At 43.3% G+C, this 20,084-nt stretch overlaps 1 protein-coding gene across 1 annotated transcript; it reads right to left on the reverse strand.

The window, feature by feature from the left end:
• Nucleotides 1-628: 628 nt before the first annotated feature.
• On the reverse strand, nucleotides 629-19,434 carry LOC135884283 (WW domain-binding protein 2-like). Its single transcript, XM_065411562.1, has 7 exons — nucleotides 19,382-19,434; nucleotides 15,865-15,973; nucleotides 14,410-14,530; nucleotides 13,230-13,319; nucleotides 9,029-9,115; nucleotides 7,885-7,980; nucleotides 629-696 (listed from the first exon to the last, which is right to left on the reverse strand). The coding sequence occupies exons 1-7, from the start codon at nucleotides 19,432-19,434 to the stop codon at nucleotides 629-631; spliced, it is 624 nt and encodes a 207-aa protein (XP_065267634.1).
• Nucleotides 19,435-20,084: the final 650 nt, after the last annotated feature.

Below are 20,084 nucleotides of genomic sequence, written 5' to 3' on the forward strand. Positions count from 1 at the left end.
GAAGGTACTCAGATATTACAGTGATGGGTAGCAGGATAAAACGCTATGGTAGGCAGCTAAATAGAGAGGGGAAGTGACATGCCCAGTCACATCATGAGTTAATATCAAAGCAGGGAATACAACCCATTTCTTTTAATTTCCAGTCTCTGCTATACTTGTTAAATAACAGTGCCTTCCTCAAAATGCTTGTTCTCTTTACACTTTCATGCTAGAAGCTGGTTCTGTTACCATGACTTTCAGTGATATGGACTATAGGTGTTCATAGGAACAGGAGATATTTCCCAATCAGATTAGATAACCACAGGCCAGTTTGAAATTTGCATGTGAAGGACATGGGGCTACGCTCCCATCGAGATCATGGTGGCTGGCTGGCTGAGTTTTCTGGATATGGCTGGGGTTGGAAAACAATGCACAAAGACAAGTGTGGGGGGGAAATCTGAGCTTTTACTGCTGCAGGAAGCAAATGAGATGCAGGGTAACAGAGCAGCTTGTCAGGAACTGAATCAGGCTTTGTCAGTGGAATTTTGCTTCATTGCCCTCACAGAACTGTCATGCTGGGGGGAGTCGAGGAAAAGGAGAAAGCAAGGGACACAAAGGTTTTATGTCCGTACATCTCTGGGCTGGCTCCTCAGTTCTGCCTGTCTGTCTGTTCTTGGGTTCTCAGGGCCCTGCAGTGGCAGCAGCCCTCTTGGCTCTCTGAGAAATAAGAGAAAAGTGGAGACAACATTATTATCCTTCACAATAGCTCCTATATACCATCTTGAAAAGTGGAGCTGGGCCTGCCCCACCTCAGAGGAGCCAAACAGCCCCACATCTGGGGTCTGTAAGGGGCCAGTGTCCTGCTCCAGCCTTTCTAGTGGGCTGAACCAGAACTCTGCATCCAAACAACATCCTGAATTCCTGAGGAAGTTAGATCTGGTTTGGATCCAAACTGTACTGATCTGTCCCAATGGCAAAGAGAGATCGATTTTCAAGCACTGCATGCCTGCCATGTACATTTGCCCTGGGCTGAGCCATGTGAATGGACCCCAGATATAGGCAATAGCCTGGGACTGACCTGGGTACAATTACACTGCGCACAGATATAGGCAATGGCATGCATCCCTCCTACTGTGCTGCCCGTAGTGAAGAATTATACTTTCTGGAATCAATGGCAGCATTTCACCAAGAGTATTCCTTCCTGCCAGCCCTAGTAAAGATCCCTTTGATATTATTTACTGTTATTGGGCTTTTACGTTAGGGCCTAAGACATCTCAAACTAGGCTCTCAAAAATTTCTTCTTTGTCCATACAGCACCCAGCTCACTGGGGCCTTGAATCCAACTAGGCACTCTGGGCACTATTATAATACAAATAATGAATAAGAATAATGAATTGAGAGTCAATGAAAGACTAGTAAACAATAGCTCAAAATTTGGGATACAGTTCAAGGATGTGAACCAGCTAATAAGAACTTCATAGGCTGATCCCCTCCACAACATTTTGACATCTACCCTGCTCCAATCTCTCATCCACAAAGTTATATCACACGAATGGTCACCCAAAACACAAAGGATGGTTCAACATTGGTGATATTATCGAGATATCTGTCCCATTTCTGTGCATATGGTTAGTAACAAATAAGTAAAGTGCTTGGCTGTATTAAATATCAGTGGGAAAAGCGACTAGGAGGATGGTGGTTTCAATATATTTTAACGTTTGAGTTAAACAAATATAGAAAATCTCGCAAAACATTTTCTGTAGCTGGAAAATAACTTATCAAGGAAACTGGAGATGTCACTGGTTACAGTGAGCTAAAATGTAAAAATATATTAGTATGTTAGCATTTTTTCAATGCATTTCTCTAACATATGTATATATTACTGTAGATCTTTTTGGTTATGTTTATTATATCTGTTTTGCTTATGATAGTGGCTGTGACACTGCACCCCATATTCTTCACAGTGATATTATTATGGCATAATTATGATGCATTTTATGCAAGATAAGTCATGTGAGACATCATTGGAAAGGTTATGATTTACTGAATATGATCATCCTATTTGTATGCATCTATCATTTTTGTATCTGAAATTAGGAATATTGACTATATATGGGGATTGGTCCTGCTTTGAGCAGGGGGTTGGACTAGATGACCTCCTGAGGCCCCTTCCAACCCTGACATTCTATGATTCTATGATTTGTATTACAAATGTGTTTACACCTGGGGAATGCCCACTAGGCAGAATGCACACAGTCTAGATGGCTGGCTGGAAAGGGCCATTAGAGAAAACAATAGGCCTTAGAACAGTGGTTCTCAAACTTTTGTACTGGTGACCCCTTTCACATAGCAAGCCTCTGAGTGTGACCCCCCTAATAAATTAAAAATACTTTCTAATATATTTAACACCATTATAAATGCTGGAGGCAGAGCGGGGTTTGGGGTTGAGGCTGACAGCTCACGACCCCCCATGTAATAACCTCGTGACCCCCTGAGGGGTCCTGACCCCCAGTTTGAGAACCCCTGCCTTAGAAGAAGTTTATCTCCCACCAGGGGTGGGAGGTGTCTTCCTGAGGACACTGCAAGCAGCCTCTGACTCCTGGCTGCTGTAACACTACAGGGTCATGTGACCAGGTCACCTGGTACTGGACTCCATATTGAAATACCAGTGTTTTTCCACTGACTGGCGTGGGAACTAAGCTTTGAGACAAAGGGTTCCCACCATATGCAAAAACTATTTAAGGCAGGGGAGTGACATCATCATGGTTCTTCACTGACTCCCCGCCCAAACAGACTCCTGGAAACACCTGAGAAACAAAGACTGAACTGGGGGGAAGTGCTGGACCTAGGCTAGAGGGATTTTTAGTCTGTGAAAGGAACACCTGGGGTTTCTAAGCTGTAAGCAAGTGCAGCTGGCCCCTTAGGAATCTCTGCAGCCTGCTCGAATCATCATTTAGGGTGAGAATTTGCTACTCATATCCAATCTCTTTAGTATATTAAGCTTAGTTTGCATGTTTTGTTTGTTTGCTAGGTTATCTGCTTTGATTGGTTTGCTATCCCTTATAACAGTGGTGGGTAACCTGTGGCCCATGGGCCGCATGCAGCCTGTCAGGGTAATCTGCTGGTGGGCTGAGAAACAGTTTGTTTATGTTGACCGTCCGCAGGCACAGCCGCCCGCAGTTCTCAGTGGCCACGGTTTGCCGTTCCCGGAGCTGCAAGCGGCTGTGCCTGCGGACGGTCAATGTAAACAAACTGTCTCGTGGCCTGCCAGTGGATTACCCTGACGGGCTGCGTAGGGCCTGCGGGCTGCAGGTTGCCCACTACTGCCTTATAATCACTTAAAATCTCTCTTTTGTAGTTAATAAATTTTATTTTTTCTTTGTCTAAAACCAGTGTGTGGGAGTCATAACTTGGGGCAGAAAACTGTTGCGTATCCCTTCTCCACATTGAGGGAGGGGGCGAATTTCATGAGCTTACTCTATACAGATCTCTGGGCAGCACAAGACGGTATAATTTTGGGTTTACACTCCAGAGGGGGGTGTGCACTGGAGAAGCTGGGCAGTTCCTTAGATGAAGCCTCCCCATGCAGAGTTGATCAGTGTCTGTATGTTCTGCAACTGGGTGTGTCCCTAACTGTATGTGTGCTGGAGCCTGCAGAGGGCTTGGCAGGCTGGTGGGTCAGGGGGGCTCAGTGGTACCCCAGTTTCAGGTGGCACCCTGGGGGGAACACGTCACAGTAGTCTCCTTTGTAAATCATTGAGAGCTACTGATGAAAAGCACTAGATAAGAGCTAGGTTATTATTATGTTTCTCTCAAATAGATTAGGGATTTTACAATGATTCAAGCCAATGACTCCAGCTTCTTGATAGATGGGGAAAGTGAGGTTAAGGCTCAGGTCCTGCAAACACCTATGCATGTGCTTAACTTTAAGCATCTGAGTAAGCGCACGTGTCCTCAAGTATAATACAGTAATATGTAAGTAGTCCCCTTGCCCAGGCACTGCCTGTAGAACTCTGGCTAGTCATTCAAGGTACATGTACACTACATCTGGGAGGCGCGATTCCCAATTTGGGTAGATATACATGTGCTAACTTTGATCGAGCTAGCACAGGGCATCGTAGGTAAGCTGCCTGAGGACAATCCCTTCTGAGATCCTAGGCATGCACTCAGGCGGTCAGCCTGAGCTACAGCCTGTCCTGCTGTGGCCACACCACTATTTTTAGCACACTGACTCGATCAAAGCTAGCACATGTACATCTAGCAGAGCTGGGAATCACACCACTCATCTGCAGTGTAGGTGTACCTACAGAGGAAAAAGGGAGGAGGTGTTGCCTTATATATTAAAAATGTACACACTTGGACTGAGGTAGAGATGGACATAGGAGATGGAAGTGTTGAGAGTCTCTGGGTTAGGCTAAAAGGGGTAAAAAACAAGGGTGATGTCATGCTAGGAGTCTACTACAGGCCACCTAACCAGGTGGAAGAGGTGGATGAGGCTTTTTTTAAACAACTAACAAAATCATCCAAAGCCCAAGATTTGGTGGTGATGGGGGACTTCAACTATCCGGATATATGTTGGGAAAATAACACAGCGGGGCACAGACTATCCAACAAATTCTTGGACTGCATTGCAGACAACTTTTTATTTCAGAAGGTTGAAAAAGCTACTAGGGGGGAAGCTGTTCTAGACTTGATTTTAACAAATAGGGAGGAACTCGTTGAGAATTTGAAAGTAGAAGGCAGCTTGGGTGAAAGTGATCATGAAATCATAGAGTTTGCAATTCTAAGGAAGGGTAGAAGGGAGAACAGCAAAATAGAGACAATGGATTTCAGGAAGGCGGATTTTGGTAAGCTCAGAGAGCTGATAGGTAAGGTCCCATGGGAATCAAGACTGAGGGGAAAAACAACTGAGGAGAGTTGGCAGTTTTTCAAAGGGACACTATTAAGGGCCCAAAAGCAAGCTATTCCGCTGGTTAGGAAAGATAGAAAATGTGACAAAAGACCACCTTGGCTTAACCACGAGATCTTGCATGATCTAAAAAATAAAAAGGAGTCATATAAAAAATGGAAACTAGGACAGATTACAAAAGATGAATATAGGCAAACAACACAGGAATGCAGGGGCAAGATTAGAAAGGCAAAGGCACAAAATGAGCTCAAACTAGCTATGGGAATAAAGGGAAACAAGAAGACTTTTTATCAATACATTAGAAGCAAGAGGAAGACCAAAGCCAGGGTAGGCCCACTGCTTAGTGAAGAGGGAGAAACAGTAACAGGAAACTTGGAAATGGCAGAGATGCTTAATGACTTCTTTGTTTCGGTCTTCACCGAGAAGTCTGAAGGAATGCCTAACATAGTGAATGCTAATGGGAAGGGGGTAGGTTTAGCAGATAAAATAAAAAAAGAACAAGTTAAAAATCACTTAGAAAAGTTAGATGCCTGCAAGTCACCAGGGCCTGATGAAATGCATCCTAGAATACTCAAGGAGCTAATAGAGGAGGTATCTGAGCCTCTAGCTATTATCTTTGGAAAATCATGGGAGACGGGAGAGATTCCAGAAGACTGGAAAAGGGCAAATATAGTGCCCATCTATAAAAAGGGAAATAAAAACAACCCAGGAAACTACAGACCAGTTAGTTTAACTTCTGTGCCAGGGAAGATAATGGAGCAAGTAATTAAGGAAATCATCTGCAAACACTTGGAAGGTGGTAAGGTGATAGGGAACAGCCAGCATGGATTTGTAAAGAACAAATCATGTCAAACCAATCTGATAGCTTTCTTCGATAGGATAACGAGTCTTGTGGATAAGGGGGAAGCTGTGGATGTGGTATACCTAGACTTTAGTAAGGCATTTGATACGGTCTCGCATGATATTCTTATCAATAAACTAGGCAAATACAATTTAGATGGGGCTACTATAAGGTGGGTGCATAACTGGCTGGATAACCGTACTCAGAGAGTTGTTATTAATGGTTCCCAATCCTGCTGGAAAGGCATAACGAGTGGGGTTCCGCAGGGGTCTGTTTTGGGACCGGCTCTGTTCACTAGCTTCATTAACGACTTAGATATTGGCATAGAAAGTACGCTTATTAAGTTTGCGGATGATACCAAACTGGGAGGGATTGCAACTGCTTTGGAGGACAGGGTCATAATTCAAAATGATCTGGACAAATTGGAGAAATGGTCTGAGTTAAACAGGATGAAGTTTAACAAAGACAAATGCAAAGTGCTCCACTTAGGAAGAAAAAATCAGTTTCACACATACAGAATGGGAAGAGACTGTCTAGGAAGGAGTACGGCAGAAAGGGATCTAGGGGTTATAGTGGACCACAAGCTAAATATGAGTCAACAGTGTGATGCTGTTGCAAAAAAAGCAAACATGATTCTGGGATGTATTAACAGGTGTGTTGTGAGCAAGACATGAGAAGTCATTCTTCTGCTCTACTCTGCTCTGGTTAGGCCTCAGCTGGAGTATTGTGTCCAGTTTTGGGCACCGCATTTCAAGAAAGATGTGGAGAAATTGGAAAGGGTCCAGAGAAGAGCAACAAGAATGATTAAAGGTCTTGAGAACATGACCTATGAAGGAAGACTGAAAGAATTGGGTTTGTTTAGTTTGGAAAAGAGAAGACTGAGAGGGGACATGATAGCAGTTTTCAGGTATCTAAAAGGGTGTCATAAGGAGGAGGGAGAAAACTTGTTCACCTTAGCCTCTAAGGATAGAACAAGAAGCAATGGGCTTAAACTGCAGCAAGGGAGGTCTAGGTTGGACATTAGGAAAAAGTTCCTAACTGTCAGGGTGGTTAAACACTGGAATAAATTGCCTAGGGAGGTTGTGGAATCTCCATCTCTGGAGATATTTAACAGTAGGTTAGATAAATGTCTATCAGGGATGGTCTAGACAGTATTTGGTCCTGCCATGCGGGCAGGGGACTGGACTTGATGACCTCTCGAGGTCCCTTCCAGTCCTAGAATCTATGAATCTATGAAGGCTCTCATCATTCGAACACTTAGACATATGCTTCACTTTAAGTATGTGAATGAGCCTATTGGCTTCAATGGATTAGCACATGCAGGATTGAGGCCTTAGTGGCTTGCTCAACATTACACAGAGCAGTGCCTAAATCAAGGGTCAGCCACCTTTCAGAAGTGGTGTGCTGAGTCTTCATTTATTCTCTCTAATTTAAGGTTTCACGTGCCAGTAATACATTTTAACGTTTTTAGAAGGTCTCTTTCTATAAGTCTATAATATATAACTAAACTGTTGTTGTATGTAAAGTAAATAAGATTTTTAAAATGTGTAAGAAGCTTCATTTAAAATGAAATTAAAATGCAGAGCCCCCTGGACCAGTGGCCTGGGCAGTGTGAGTGCCACTGAAAATCAGCTCACGTGTCAGCACACGTGCCATAGGTTGCCTACCCCTGGCCTAAATCCTCTCTGCATTGGTAACTCTGCGCTGTCGTGTGGGGTGGAATATGAGCTGCTTTGTACTGACTGAGACTTCTGTGATGGTAATAAGCTGCATCCCCTGGGGAACTGGGAAGTCTCCCCATTTGTCAAAGCTCTAGATGAGGTTCCAACTAGATCCTCTGAGTACCTGTGTACAGAGAAGATCCATCCCAAACTCCTTCCACAACACGCATGTCATATTATCAACCATGCCATGGGTCTCAACCTCCCTCACTGGGATAGGAGAGGAGTTTGATGCAGAAGTCACAGGGAGGATTCCCCCTGAATCTTAGTTCTTGCAGCTTGTGGGGGCAGGTGTGTGAAGAAGGCTGCTGAGGTGTTTCAGCCAGCCCTGCAGTTGTGGATCACGCTGGGAGGAGCTGAGCCTTATCTATCAGGGGAGCCAGCGAGGTGACTTACAGCTGTGTGACACCCTGTGTGCCCTTGTGCTGACTTACCTCTTGGGCTTGTTGACTCCACTTCAGAGTAGGGTGGGGGTAACTGTGGTGGGCCAGGATAGGGGGGTGGCCAATATGGAAGTGTGTTGAGCGAACCTGCCCAGGGAGAACAGAAACCTTTCAGCATCTCAGATGTGAACAGAGATCCCACCTTAGCTGAAGCCTCCGCCCAGTACCCTCTTTCAGTCTAGTGCTGACATGCTACTTGCTCTGGGCCATAACATGTGAGTGCCTGAGCTGAACAGTCCAAATGGAACTCTTTCTCTCTCACATTCTTCGTTTTCTATTCCTTACTGATTTCCAGGCTTCAGAGGAGTTCCTCGGTGAAGATCTAGCTTATCCTGGGAAATAGCTCTGAAGGAAAAACTGAGCTACCCCAAGGCAGTTTCACCAAATGACTATGGAATAGAAGTTCCTCTACTGGTGCTGGGGCTCCAATAATGCACTTTATTACTGCTCTGAGGTCCCAATCCTGAGAGGTGCTGAGGTACTGTAAGTCTCTGAGTGCATTCAACTCCCACAGACTCCAATGGGAATTGAGTGCTCAGCATCTTGCAGGTCTGGGCCCTAATTATGAGTCATTGATTACAACAGATATGTAACAGATTTAGTCATGTTGCTTAATGTGCTACTGGAAGGTGCTCAGATACTACAGTGATGAGTGCACTGTGAGAACCTACACAGAACAGAACAGAACAACAGAACAGAACATGGGCCAACTTTAACAAATATTAAGGGCAGACTGCTGATCACTGAGAGCAATGGGAGTGGCAAAAGCACATCCTAGGGAGGAATTTAACCCTACGATAGCTCAGAATTCGTGTCAGGAAAGCATGGGCCCACAGGGCTGGGTGGGGAAGCCCAGGTGTGAATGAAGAAGGTAACTGAGCTCTTCTCTCATCTGAGAAAAGCTGAGCCCTTCACACTACCAGCGATACTGCTAGTGGAGCACAGTGTGGGGTAACCCAGTAATGAAAGAACCTGGATATAGAAGGCCTGATCCAAAGCCTTTGAAGTCAATGGAAAGATTTTGACTGACTTCTATGAGCATTGGATGGGCCCATGGTTCTCTCCTCTCGCAGGCTCCAGCTGGAAGTTTGGAGGATATTTCACGTAACCAGGGTGAAAACGTTTCAATGCTTACGGGGAACCTGAGGTGCTGATGGGTGGGCGTAGGTATAGATGGAGGCTGTTGGATAGTCCTGAAGATTAGCAGCCTCTCTTAATGTATCTGTATATTTAACAAGCAGAAAGAAAATCATGTTAGTAAAAATAAATCCTTTGCATGTGTCTAGTACCTTTAAACTGTGAGTCTCACAGTGCTTTGCAAGTACAAATCTAGCTGTTGGAAAGATTTACAAGGCACTGATCCCCATGATACCACGGCACTGAATCTCCTCAAGCACTGGGAGCAGGAGTTGGACTGAGCCAGGATGCTGTACCGACACTCCTCTGTGGCTCTAATCGATTCTGCAGAATTTAAATGTTCACTGAAAAGGTAATTACATTTTCTAGACATCGTAGTTTTGAAGACAACCTTTTGAACAGAAGCCAGTTCAGTGGTGCCTCCCTGAGTCTGCATGCAGCCTGAAACAATACCTTTGCCCCCCGGCATCTTACTAGGTTATTGACTCTGAAGCTCAATGATAACAGTGATGGCAACATTGTTAACTATTGCACCACTGAGCCTGTGTGCAGAAACATCCAGCTACTTTAGAACTGGTGGCAGAGTGTGGAGGACTGATTTTCCTACGAATTAAACTAAGGTACAGAGAGGGGAAGTCAGTGATAGGGCAGACTCTAGAACCCAAGGAGTCCAGATTCTAACCAGTCAAAAATTAAACACTTTTAATTAAACATACTGACAAACTAGACCGGTGAATTCTATCTGCACCAAAGCAGTGTCAGGCAGGAGAATATGAGGTGGAAAATGCAGGGCATAGATCAATGCTAGGAAGAGGATCCTTGTATTAAGGACTGGTGCTAAAGCTCTGGAAAAAAATCCGAGTTGCTCAGGCCTGGTCTACACTTAAAAAATCAGGTCGACTTAGCTGCGTTGGTTAGAGGCAACCTATGCCAACCTAACCCCCCTGTGTAGACACATCTGTGTCACCGGATGAATGCTTCCATCAACATAGCTACCGTCATTCAGGGAGGTGGTGTTCCTATGCTGATGGAATACCTCCTTCCGTTGACGTAGGCTGCATCTACACTACAGGGTTATGCCAGCATAGCTGCAGCGACATAGCTATGCTGGTATAGTCTCTGTAGTGTAGACATACCCTCAGTAAAAAGAACAGGAGTACTTGTGGCACCTTAGAGACTAACAAATTTTGTCACCCTCAGTGTTTTCCAGTAAGCAATCCTGATAGGATTACAGACCATCTCCCTGCTAGTGCAGCATTGTCGCCTGCTGATACAGTTACTAGTATTATGTCCAGTCTAGTTTCCACCACATCCGTTGGGAGGTGTAACAGGGTGGCTTGCCCCTTAAGGGCTGGAGGGCCTGGAGCTAACCAATCCTGATTACTGAAGAGGTACACCTGGGTTGGATCAGGTAGTTCCCTAGAATGAGCAGCAGGTGGCTGTAGTGAAGTGGGAAGCTTGGAAAACTGCAGGAAACAATACAGGTTCCTTCAGGGAAGACCCTGGTACCAGGGGGTTTGAAAGCCAGAGCTAGAAATCTGAGACTCCAGCCAGGTAGTGGCCTCCCATAAACAGGTAAGGCACCAGCAGGAAGGCCTGGGACTGGGAGTAGGGTGAATTGGAGCTGGCTGTGGGGTGAACAGGTTCCAGCAGAAAGGCCTGGGGTTTACCCACGAAGGCTACAGGCAGGAAAAGCCTGGGAGGGTAAAACTGATGGACTAGGTTTTGGGATGTTGAGTTTCATTTTGGGGCACAATTTCTGTGAATAAACTGGTACCCTTGAGAAGGGGTGGTGTGAATGGCTAAGAAAAGCTTGTGTGGAGTCTGTTTAAGAAACCCTTTGAGGGACATGTTGTTAGCATGGTACTGTAGAGATTCTCCTTGCCATGAGAGGGTGCATGGGAGATGACTGACCCTGACTTATGCCTCAGGCTAATAGATCCTTTGGGGTCAGAAAGTTTTTCCTGGTAACATAAATTTTACCTGACTTAATGTCATCATATCCCATAAGTACTAGCTATACTCAACTGTTTGCTCTAGTTCTGGCCCCTACTTTATCATGCTAACTAGTTACTCCTCTGTGGGTGTTTACACCCCTCAGATATCTGGGGATAGAGATCCATATATTTGATGCTTAGCCAAGGATTTCAACAACTGTTAGACAAATTCCTAATTGTCTCATCTGCAGGTATGATCATTATTATGTAGTAATTACTGTCATGTAAGTTACAGAATCCTAAATACCAAAAACCAGATCCACAAAGGTATTTAGGCTCCTCACTTCCCTTGAAATCAGTGTTGTGAGCATGTTGGTCCCAGGATATTAGAGAGACAAGATGGGTGAGGTATGGTAGAACCTCAGAGTTACGAACACCTCAGGAATGGAGGTTGTTTGTAACTCTGAACAAAACATTATGGTTGTTCTTTCAAAAGTTTACAACTGAACATTGATTTAATACAGCTTTTAAACTTTACTATGCAGAAGAAAAACGCTGCTTTCCCTTTATTTTTTTTTAGTAGTTTACATTTAACACTATACTATATTTGCATACTTTTTGGGTTTTTTTGGTCTCTGCTGCTGCCTATTGCATGCTGTACTTCTGGTTCCAAATGAGGTGTGTGGTTGCCAGGTCAGTTTGTAACTCTGGTGTTCGTAACTCTGAGGTTCTACTGTAATATCTTTTGTTGGACCAACTTCTGCTGGTGAAAGAAACAAGCTTTCAAGCTTACACAAAGCTCTGGGCTCTGTGAAGAAGAGAAGGAGCTCTGCATAAGTCAAAAGCTTGTCTCTTTCACCAACAGAAACTGGTCCAACAAAAGGTATTACCTCACCCCCCTTGTCTCTCTATTGAAATCGGTGGAAGCTAGGAGCCTAAATGTGTGTGTGGCTCTGGGCCCAACTTCATGCAGGAGCTTGGGAAATCCAGCCAACATGCCAGTCAACCCTTGGAGTGTTAATTATCTTGACGAATATTCTATACAACCTCTGTGAAACTTCTTCACCTGCCTAACCAGTCCTACCATCTGCACCCATGGAAAGATAATGGGTTTCCTGAAACTTGCATCATACCATAAACAAAACCAAAGATGGAGCATAAGATATAGATAAGAGCTGGGAAATTTCAAGATGCCTAAGGGAGTTAGGCACCTTTCAGATATTTAGACTAGGAAATGGGGTAAAAGGGTGCTGCGTCAGTTCAGAACAGGAACATCACCCATAACAAGTTTGACCACAAGGTGTGAGAAGCAAAACAGAAGGAATCTTTAGAGCTCCACACTGCACAGGTCAGAAAAAAATGGTAGCAGCACTTCCCCCTGTCCTTTGCAAGAGGCAAAAGAAACTGAGTACAGGAGATGAAGAGAGGGACCCTGAGTGTGCATGGCAGTTGGGTTCAGGCACTGGGTTGAATCAATATCCCTGAGCACAGTGAGTGAGTGCTGATGATTGGCATGTGGCTTGTTGGTTCCACAGTTGTCTCTCTTCCTGACTGTTTCACATGTGGGATGGGAACTGTGGTTGTGAAGGAAGAGGAGAGGGTTATTCACTTGGGATGATAATGCCCTACTTTAATGGTGCTGGGAGAATAAAGTCATCAATATATGTGAGACACTCAGTCCCAGATCCTCAAAGGTTTTAAGATACCTAACTCCCACGGATTTTCTAAAGACCCTTAGTAGTGTTGAGAGTCAGACTCCACAGCTGTTATAATGGTAACTAGGGTGACCAGATAGAAAGTGTGAAAAATCAGGACAGGAGATGGGGGGGGGGGGGGGTAATAGGCACCTACATAAGAAAAAGCCCCAAATATTGGGACTGTCCCTATAAAATCGGGACATCTGGTCACCCTAATGGTAACGTAACCATTAACACAACTCCTTGTGTTTGTGTAGGGCATAAGAGACACAAGGCCTGTACCAGCCCACACTGGTCAATCGTTTGGCTTTTATATTGCATCCTTTTGTCTGTACTGCCCTTATAGGGCCCAGTTGTGGTGACCTTGTTCTGATTTAGAAGCACACTGCTCCACAAGTAATTTTATTAGCTTCAATAGGACTACTCTTGCAGTATAATGAAAGGACAGGTATCAGAATCTGGCATGTATATTGTAAGCCCTTTGCAGCTAGGACCTTGCCTTCCTACATGTATATAAAACAACCACCAGACTTTTGGCATTATGCAGAACCATCAAGAGCCTCACCTGCTGAAGACAGGGTTTTGATCATATTCAGGCAATCAGTGGCTTCATACAGGAAGATGAATTTGAAGGTGAGAACACCTTGACTGGAAGCTAAGTGGATGAGATTATAGTGAGCCCATGAGTCAAGTCACCTGATATTCCTTCACCAGAGACATTTCCTCTTTCTCCAGTTTGCTCTTTTGTCCCTGTTTCCTCATCTCTTTGAACCCTGTTATTTTTCCTACTCCCATGATCTTCCCTCCCACTGTTCCATGGTTCCTTTCCCTGTCATTATGCTGACATGAATACAACACAGAAACTACACCTGTGAGGCAATCCTTGGACTGCCCTCAAATGAACCTGATGAAAGGGAGTGGTCACTCTTATATCATGTCTGTTCTTTTAGTGCTACACACAATGATCCTTTGCAGTTCTCCTCTCAGGATCTCAAAGCACTTTACAATCACTAAGTTTCTCAACCAGCCTGTGGAATAGGTATCATTACCCCTCTGGGAGGAGCTGAGGCACAGAAGCAACCAACATGACACAGTAAGTAGCTGGTAGAGTTGGGGATAGAACACAGGAGTCCTGAGTCCAATCACCTGCTGTAAGTAGTTACTTGGGCCCAGATCCTCAATGGTATTTAGCACCTAACTCCCATAGAAACCAATAGGAGTTGGGCACCTAAATAACTCTGAGGAACTGATAATGTGCGGAAAACCTGTGATACACAGTTAGCCAGATAAATTCATCTGGGGTAAATATCCTCTGAAGATATTTTTTGAGGGATGCATGCGTGTGTGAGTAATGTATTTTCTATCCTAACTGAAAATGGTGGCTGGTTAATCCAAGATGTATGGACATCCTGGGTTTTATCCCAGCCCTCGCTTCCTATTTCTAGGGGAGGGCCTCCATTGCCCTCAGCTGACTGCAAGGGAGTTGGGTTCAGACCCCCTGGAAATCAGATGTAATCGTGGTTTTATATTTGTGATGAATAAACCATGCCCTGTTTAAAGTGATCATCAAAATGATAGCAGGATATGGCCTTCTCCTGGTCAATACACCTGCATGTAGACCTCTCTACAGCCTCACAGGCAATATCTGCTAATATCCATCTTACTCATTCAGAGTAAGTGTGACAGGAGACTCAATGACGTGTGGCAGCAGTAGGGTCCTGGGTATGGTAAGGTACAACACATACTAATAGTCCCTTTGATATATTGCTGTCTGGAGCTCAGCTCCTCCCCTATCATACAGTCCCCCAGGAGCTGAAGTGGAAAGCGGATGGTCGTGGAGCCCTTGTTCTTGTGCTGGAATATCATCTAGGGAAACAGAGACAAGAACTGGTTCAGGAAGAGTATTGCTTTGAGCTTTGTTGCTTATTTGGGGAGTGTGATCAGAAAGGGAAGGGAGAGACCCAGGGAGGTGCCAATGCTGGAGATGATAAGCAAGATGCAGCTAAGCAGCTGACACCAATGCAAACCTGTAACCCCACTGCTCTACTAACTATACTGGATCCCTCTGCAAGTTCTAGAGCTTCATGCTAATCTTCATGGCAATCAATGGGCTTTGCCTACCTTCTGAGGGATCACCTCTTTCCCTGTCAACAGTAGTTACTACAACAGCTTTGCTCACCGGCAAACATGGAATTGTCCATGAAACAAGCAAGAGTCATGGAAGTGTGAAATGGAAATTTCTCAGCTGCTGGCCCACTACTGCTGAATCCCTTCCCTGAGAGATTACAAGATCCATCAATCTCACCATTGCCAGGAAGAAATGGAAAATCCATCACTTTGCAACAGCATGTGCATGATGATACCCACCCTCTGGAAATAATATATTCTAAGACATGTGGGTAGAAAGGAGAGCAACATTAGGGTGTTGTGTTTTGCCTTGACAAAGAACAACCATACGTTCAGTAGAAATGACTTTAACATGAAAGGAAACCAACAAAACAAGAAGGAAAAAAGGAAAGCCTTCAGGAGAGAGGATGGTGTGTATGTCTGTTCTGTAAAAGGCTGCATCTGAAATTAATGCAAAATGGCAGCTGCCTCCAGAGAACGTAAAGGTACAGCACACAGAAAGCAAAATCATAGCTGTTGTTTCATGTACTGCATGCTGGGTAATAACATGAGAGTTGTTTTATTAGGCCTGATTTATGCTACTGGGTTTTACCAGTATAGTTAAACCAGCAAAACTCTCCTAGTATAGATGCAATTATAGAAGTACTTATACCAGGATAGTGTATGCTGTTTCCCCTAACTAGCAAAATCTATACCGGTATAACTACTTTTGTATTGCTATAATTGTCTAATCTAGGGTTCTTACCTGTGAAGTTATGTTAGCAAAAACTATCATATCCCTAAATAACATGCTGGGAAAATTTTCTTATGTAAACTAAACTGGTTCTTTATTAAAGCAGTAATTTACATAGCTGCTGCAACTGCAAATTAACAGTCTATCCACATGAACACAATCCATGCTCCTTCCTTCAGCTGCCATGCAGTTTGCTAAAGCAGTGATGTAGCGTTGTGACACCCCATATTAATTTCCTGTTTGTGTGGCTGGCTTATGGCTTTTGTAGTTTTGCCAGGTGTTCAGACGCAACATCGTTTGGCATGATGTAAATAATTAGATTTAGAGTCTGGATCCTTACTTTGTACTGTGTGAGATACAGAATCCCTTTCTTTGCCCCTTGGAGCTCCTCAGGGAAGTTTGGCATCTCGTCCAGCACTAGCAGTATGTTACTGAAATGAGCTAGAACCCTGGAAACAAAACCCTCAGATATATTACCCCACAAAGAAACACACACAACAGGGAAATCAGAGGGAAAACACAGAAATGGTATGCTTAGGCCTTTCCCTTTGCATATCATCTTTATGAATGTTTGCTGAGAAGGGGCCCGATCCCGTGAGATGCTGAGTAACTCCCACAAGGTGTTGAGTGCCTCCCAAGTCCCACTGATGTTGAAGCTCACTCAGTACCTCATAGGATCAGGTCCAAAGAGAGGAAGTGAGGATTGCTGCACTGGTTCCCTGTGGTCTATGCTGTGTGTACACTAGAGAATGGAACTCTTGGTAAATGAAGCAATTAAGGTTGTCAAACGATTAAAAAAATTAATTGTGATTAATCATGTGATTAAATAAATGGTATTCTATTATTGTTAAATATTTTTGGATGTTTTCCACATTTTCAACTATATTGATTTTAATTACAACACAGAATACAAATTTGTTAGTCTCTAAGGTGCCACAAGTACTCCTGTTATTTTTACAGAATACAAAGTGTATATTGCTCACTTTATATTTATTTTTGCTTACAAATATTCGCACTGTAAAAAAACAAAAGAAATAGTATTTTTCAATTAATCTAATACAAGTACTGTAGTGCAATCTCTTTATCATCAAAGTTGAACTTATAAATGTAGAATTCTGTACAAAAACCCCTGCATTCAAAAATAAAACAATCAGTTCTACTTCTTGTTCAGCCAATTGCTCAGACAAACAAGTTTGTTTACATTTGCAGAAGATAATGCTACCTGCTTCTTGTTTACAATGTCACCTGAAAGTGAGAACAGGTGTTTGCATGGCACTGTTGTAGCTGGTGTCGCAAGATATTTACATGCCAGATGCGCTAAAGATTCATACGTCCCTTCATGCTTCAACCACCATTCCAGAGGACATGGGTCCACGCTGATGACGGTTTCTGCTCGATAATGATCCAAATCAGTGTGGACTGACGCATGTGCATTTTCATCATCTGAGTCAGATGCCACCAGCAGAAGGTTGATTTTCTTTTTTTGGCTTCTTTTTCGTGTTCTGTGGTTTCCACATCAGAGTGTTGCTCTTTCAAGACTTCTGAAAGCATGCTCCACACCTCATCCCTCTCAGATTTTGGAAGGCACTTCAGATTCTTAAATCTTGGGTCAAGTGCTGTCGCTATCTTTAGAAATTTCACGTTGGTATCTGTCATAACTATAAAGGGAAGGGTAACAGCCCTCCTGTGTACAATGCTATAAAATTCCTCCTGGCCAGAGACTCCAAAATCCTTTTACCTGTAAAGGGTTAAGAAGCTCAGGTAACCTGGCTGACACCTGACCCAAAGGACCAATAAGGGGACAAGATACTTTCAAATCTTGGTGGGGGGAAGGCTTTTGTTTGTGCTCTTTGTTTTGGTGGGAGTTCGCTCTTGGGACTAAGAGGGACCAGACATCAATCCAGGCTCTCCAAATCTTTCTGAACAAGTCTCTCATATTTCAAACTTGTAAGTAAACAGCCAGGCAAGGCATGTTAGTTTTATCTTTGTTTTCTCAACTTGTAAATGTACCTTTTACTAGGGTGTTTACCTCTGTTTGCTGTAACTTTGAACCTAAGGCTAGAGGGGATTCCTCTGGGCTCTTTAAGTTTGATTACCCTGTAAAGTTATTTTCCATCCTGATTTTACAGAGATGATTTTTACCTTTTTCTTTAATTAAAAGCCTTCTTTTTAAGAACCTGATTGATTTTCCTTGTTTTTAGATCCAAGGGGGTTGGATCTTGATCCACCAGGAGTTGGTGGGAGAGAGGAGGGGGGATAGTTAATTTCTCCTTGTTTTAAGATCCAAGGCGTTTGGATCTGTATTCACCAGGGAATTGGTGAAGAGTCTCTCAAGGCTACCCAGGGAAGGGAATTAGCACATTGGGAGTGGTGGCAGCGGACCAAATCTAAGCTGGTAGTTAAGCTTAGAAGTTTTCATGCAGGCCCCCACATCTGTACCCTAAAGTTCAGAGTGGGGAAGGAGCCTTGACAGTATCTTCTTTGCATTTTGTCAAATTTGCAGTGAAAATGTTCTTAAAACGAACAACGTGCTGGGTCATCATCTGAGACTGCTATAACATGAATATATGGCAGAATGTGGGTAAAACAGAGCAGGAGACATACTGTTCTCCCCCAGGGAGTTCAGTCACAAATTTAATTAAAGCATTATTATTTTAACGAGCATGTCCTCTGGAATGATGGCCAAAGCATGAAGAGGCATATGAATCTTTCGCGCATCTGGCACGCAAATATCTTGTGACTCCAGCTACAACAATGCCATGAGAACGCTTGTTCTCACTTTCACGTGACATTGTAATTAAGAAGTGGGCAACATTATCTCCTGTAAATGTAAACAAACTTGTTTCTCTTAGCTATTGGCTGAACAAGCAGTAAGACTGAGTGGACTTGTAGGCTCCAAAGTTTTACATAAGTGCACTCAAAAACAAAACATTGTAACAAAAAAGTTACATTTGTGAGTTGCACTTTCATGATAAAGAGATTGCACTACAGTACTTGTCTGAGGGGAATTGAAAAATACTATTTCTTTTGTTATTTTTACTGTGCAAATATTTGTAAACAATAATATAAAGTGAGCTCTGTATACTTTGTATTCTGTGTTATAATTGAAATTGATATATTTGAAAATGTAGAAAAGCATCCAAATTTCAATTGGTATTCTATTGTTTAACAGTGCAATTAATTTTTTTGAGTTAATTGTGTGAGTTAGCTGAGATTAAACAACAGGCCTAGAAGCAATGGGATAGTGCCAGTATAAGTGCTGACAGTGCAGTGCATCCATGCTAGTTATGCTATTTCAGATTAGAACTACGCACTCATGATAAACACATGAGAACTATATATACAAGCACTAGCTAGAAGATCTGATCCCACAAACCCTCCTTGTGCAGAACTCCCATTAGGGTCAACAGAAGTTCCACACAGGATTGGGCCCAACATTTCTAGGCTTGTTTAATGCTATTGTTTTATGATATAAGTACATACTACCTATATCTTTTCTGATTATTTTCTTTATATTGTTTGCAAAGCTCTCTGGGATCCCATGGGAGGAAGTTTTGCTAGATAATTGACTTTATCAGCATAATTATTACAATGAAAAAAGGATCAATCAATTAAGCAGCTTTTATTTTAAAATATTAACAATTCTATTCAGCATCTGATCCTCACACAAAATATTAATCTGATCTGTCATGCTCTATATGTTTCAGAGAGGGAATTAATTTCCAGAACATAGATGGTTGCCTAAAGCAGATATTTAAGGCATATAAGTGGGAATTTTGACAATTGGACCCCCCTGTGGGTTTGTTGCTAAAGCTGCACACACCGACCCCACTTACAACAAAATTTGCTGGTTTTACCTTTCCTCAGAGTTGTTGGTTGTCCTGGAGAATTGGTACCTGGTCACTTCCATTCCCTATCACTGAAAGGTGCTCTGCCTCTTGACTACAGTGTCACACGCTCCCTAGGAGTGCTGGAGGCAGTGAAATGACTGTGTGAGTGACCAGCAGCTCTTTGTGATGGCAATAGATGAGGTAACACAACAAAGGCGTTTAATACAGCAGGAGCCTTGAAATATACAAGGGCTTTGGTCTCCATAGGCCACAATCTCTCCTGGTGAGATTAGTGCAGACATAAGCACATTGAGCCCCCAAAGTATGTGCAGGGACTCGCACACATTACTGGGAGTCCCACCTCAGACCCATCAGCCCCTTAGCACACTGTGAATCTGATTTTCATTTAATGGATTCTGTTTTTTTAATTAATTCTTTAAGCTGTATAGCATTTCATGAAGAAAGGGAAATGATAATGGACAATTCCAATGCTACTCAGAGGGGGAGATACAAAATAAATAGCCTTCTAGAGCAGTGGTTTTCATCCTATTTTTCATTTGCGGGCCCCTAAAATTGTTTTCAAATTGTGGTACAGACCCCTTTGGCAATCTCCACGGACCATAGGTTTTGAAAACCACTGTTCTAGGGTGTTTATAGAGCCTTTAGTTTCTTCTGGGGGTGAGGTTCAACCATTTACAAGTAGAGGAGAGTACCTGGTACCCAGTGTATT

This window comes from Emys orbicularis, chromosome 10 (assembly GCF_028017835.1).
Source record: "Emys orbicularis isolate rEmyOrb1 chromosome 10, rEmyOrb1.hap1, whole genome shotgun sequence".
NCBI lineage: Eukaryota > Metazoa > Chordata > Testudines > Emydidae > Emys > Emys orbicularis.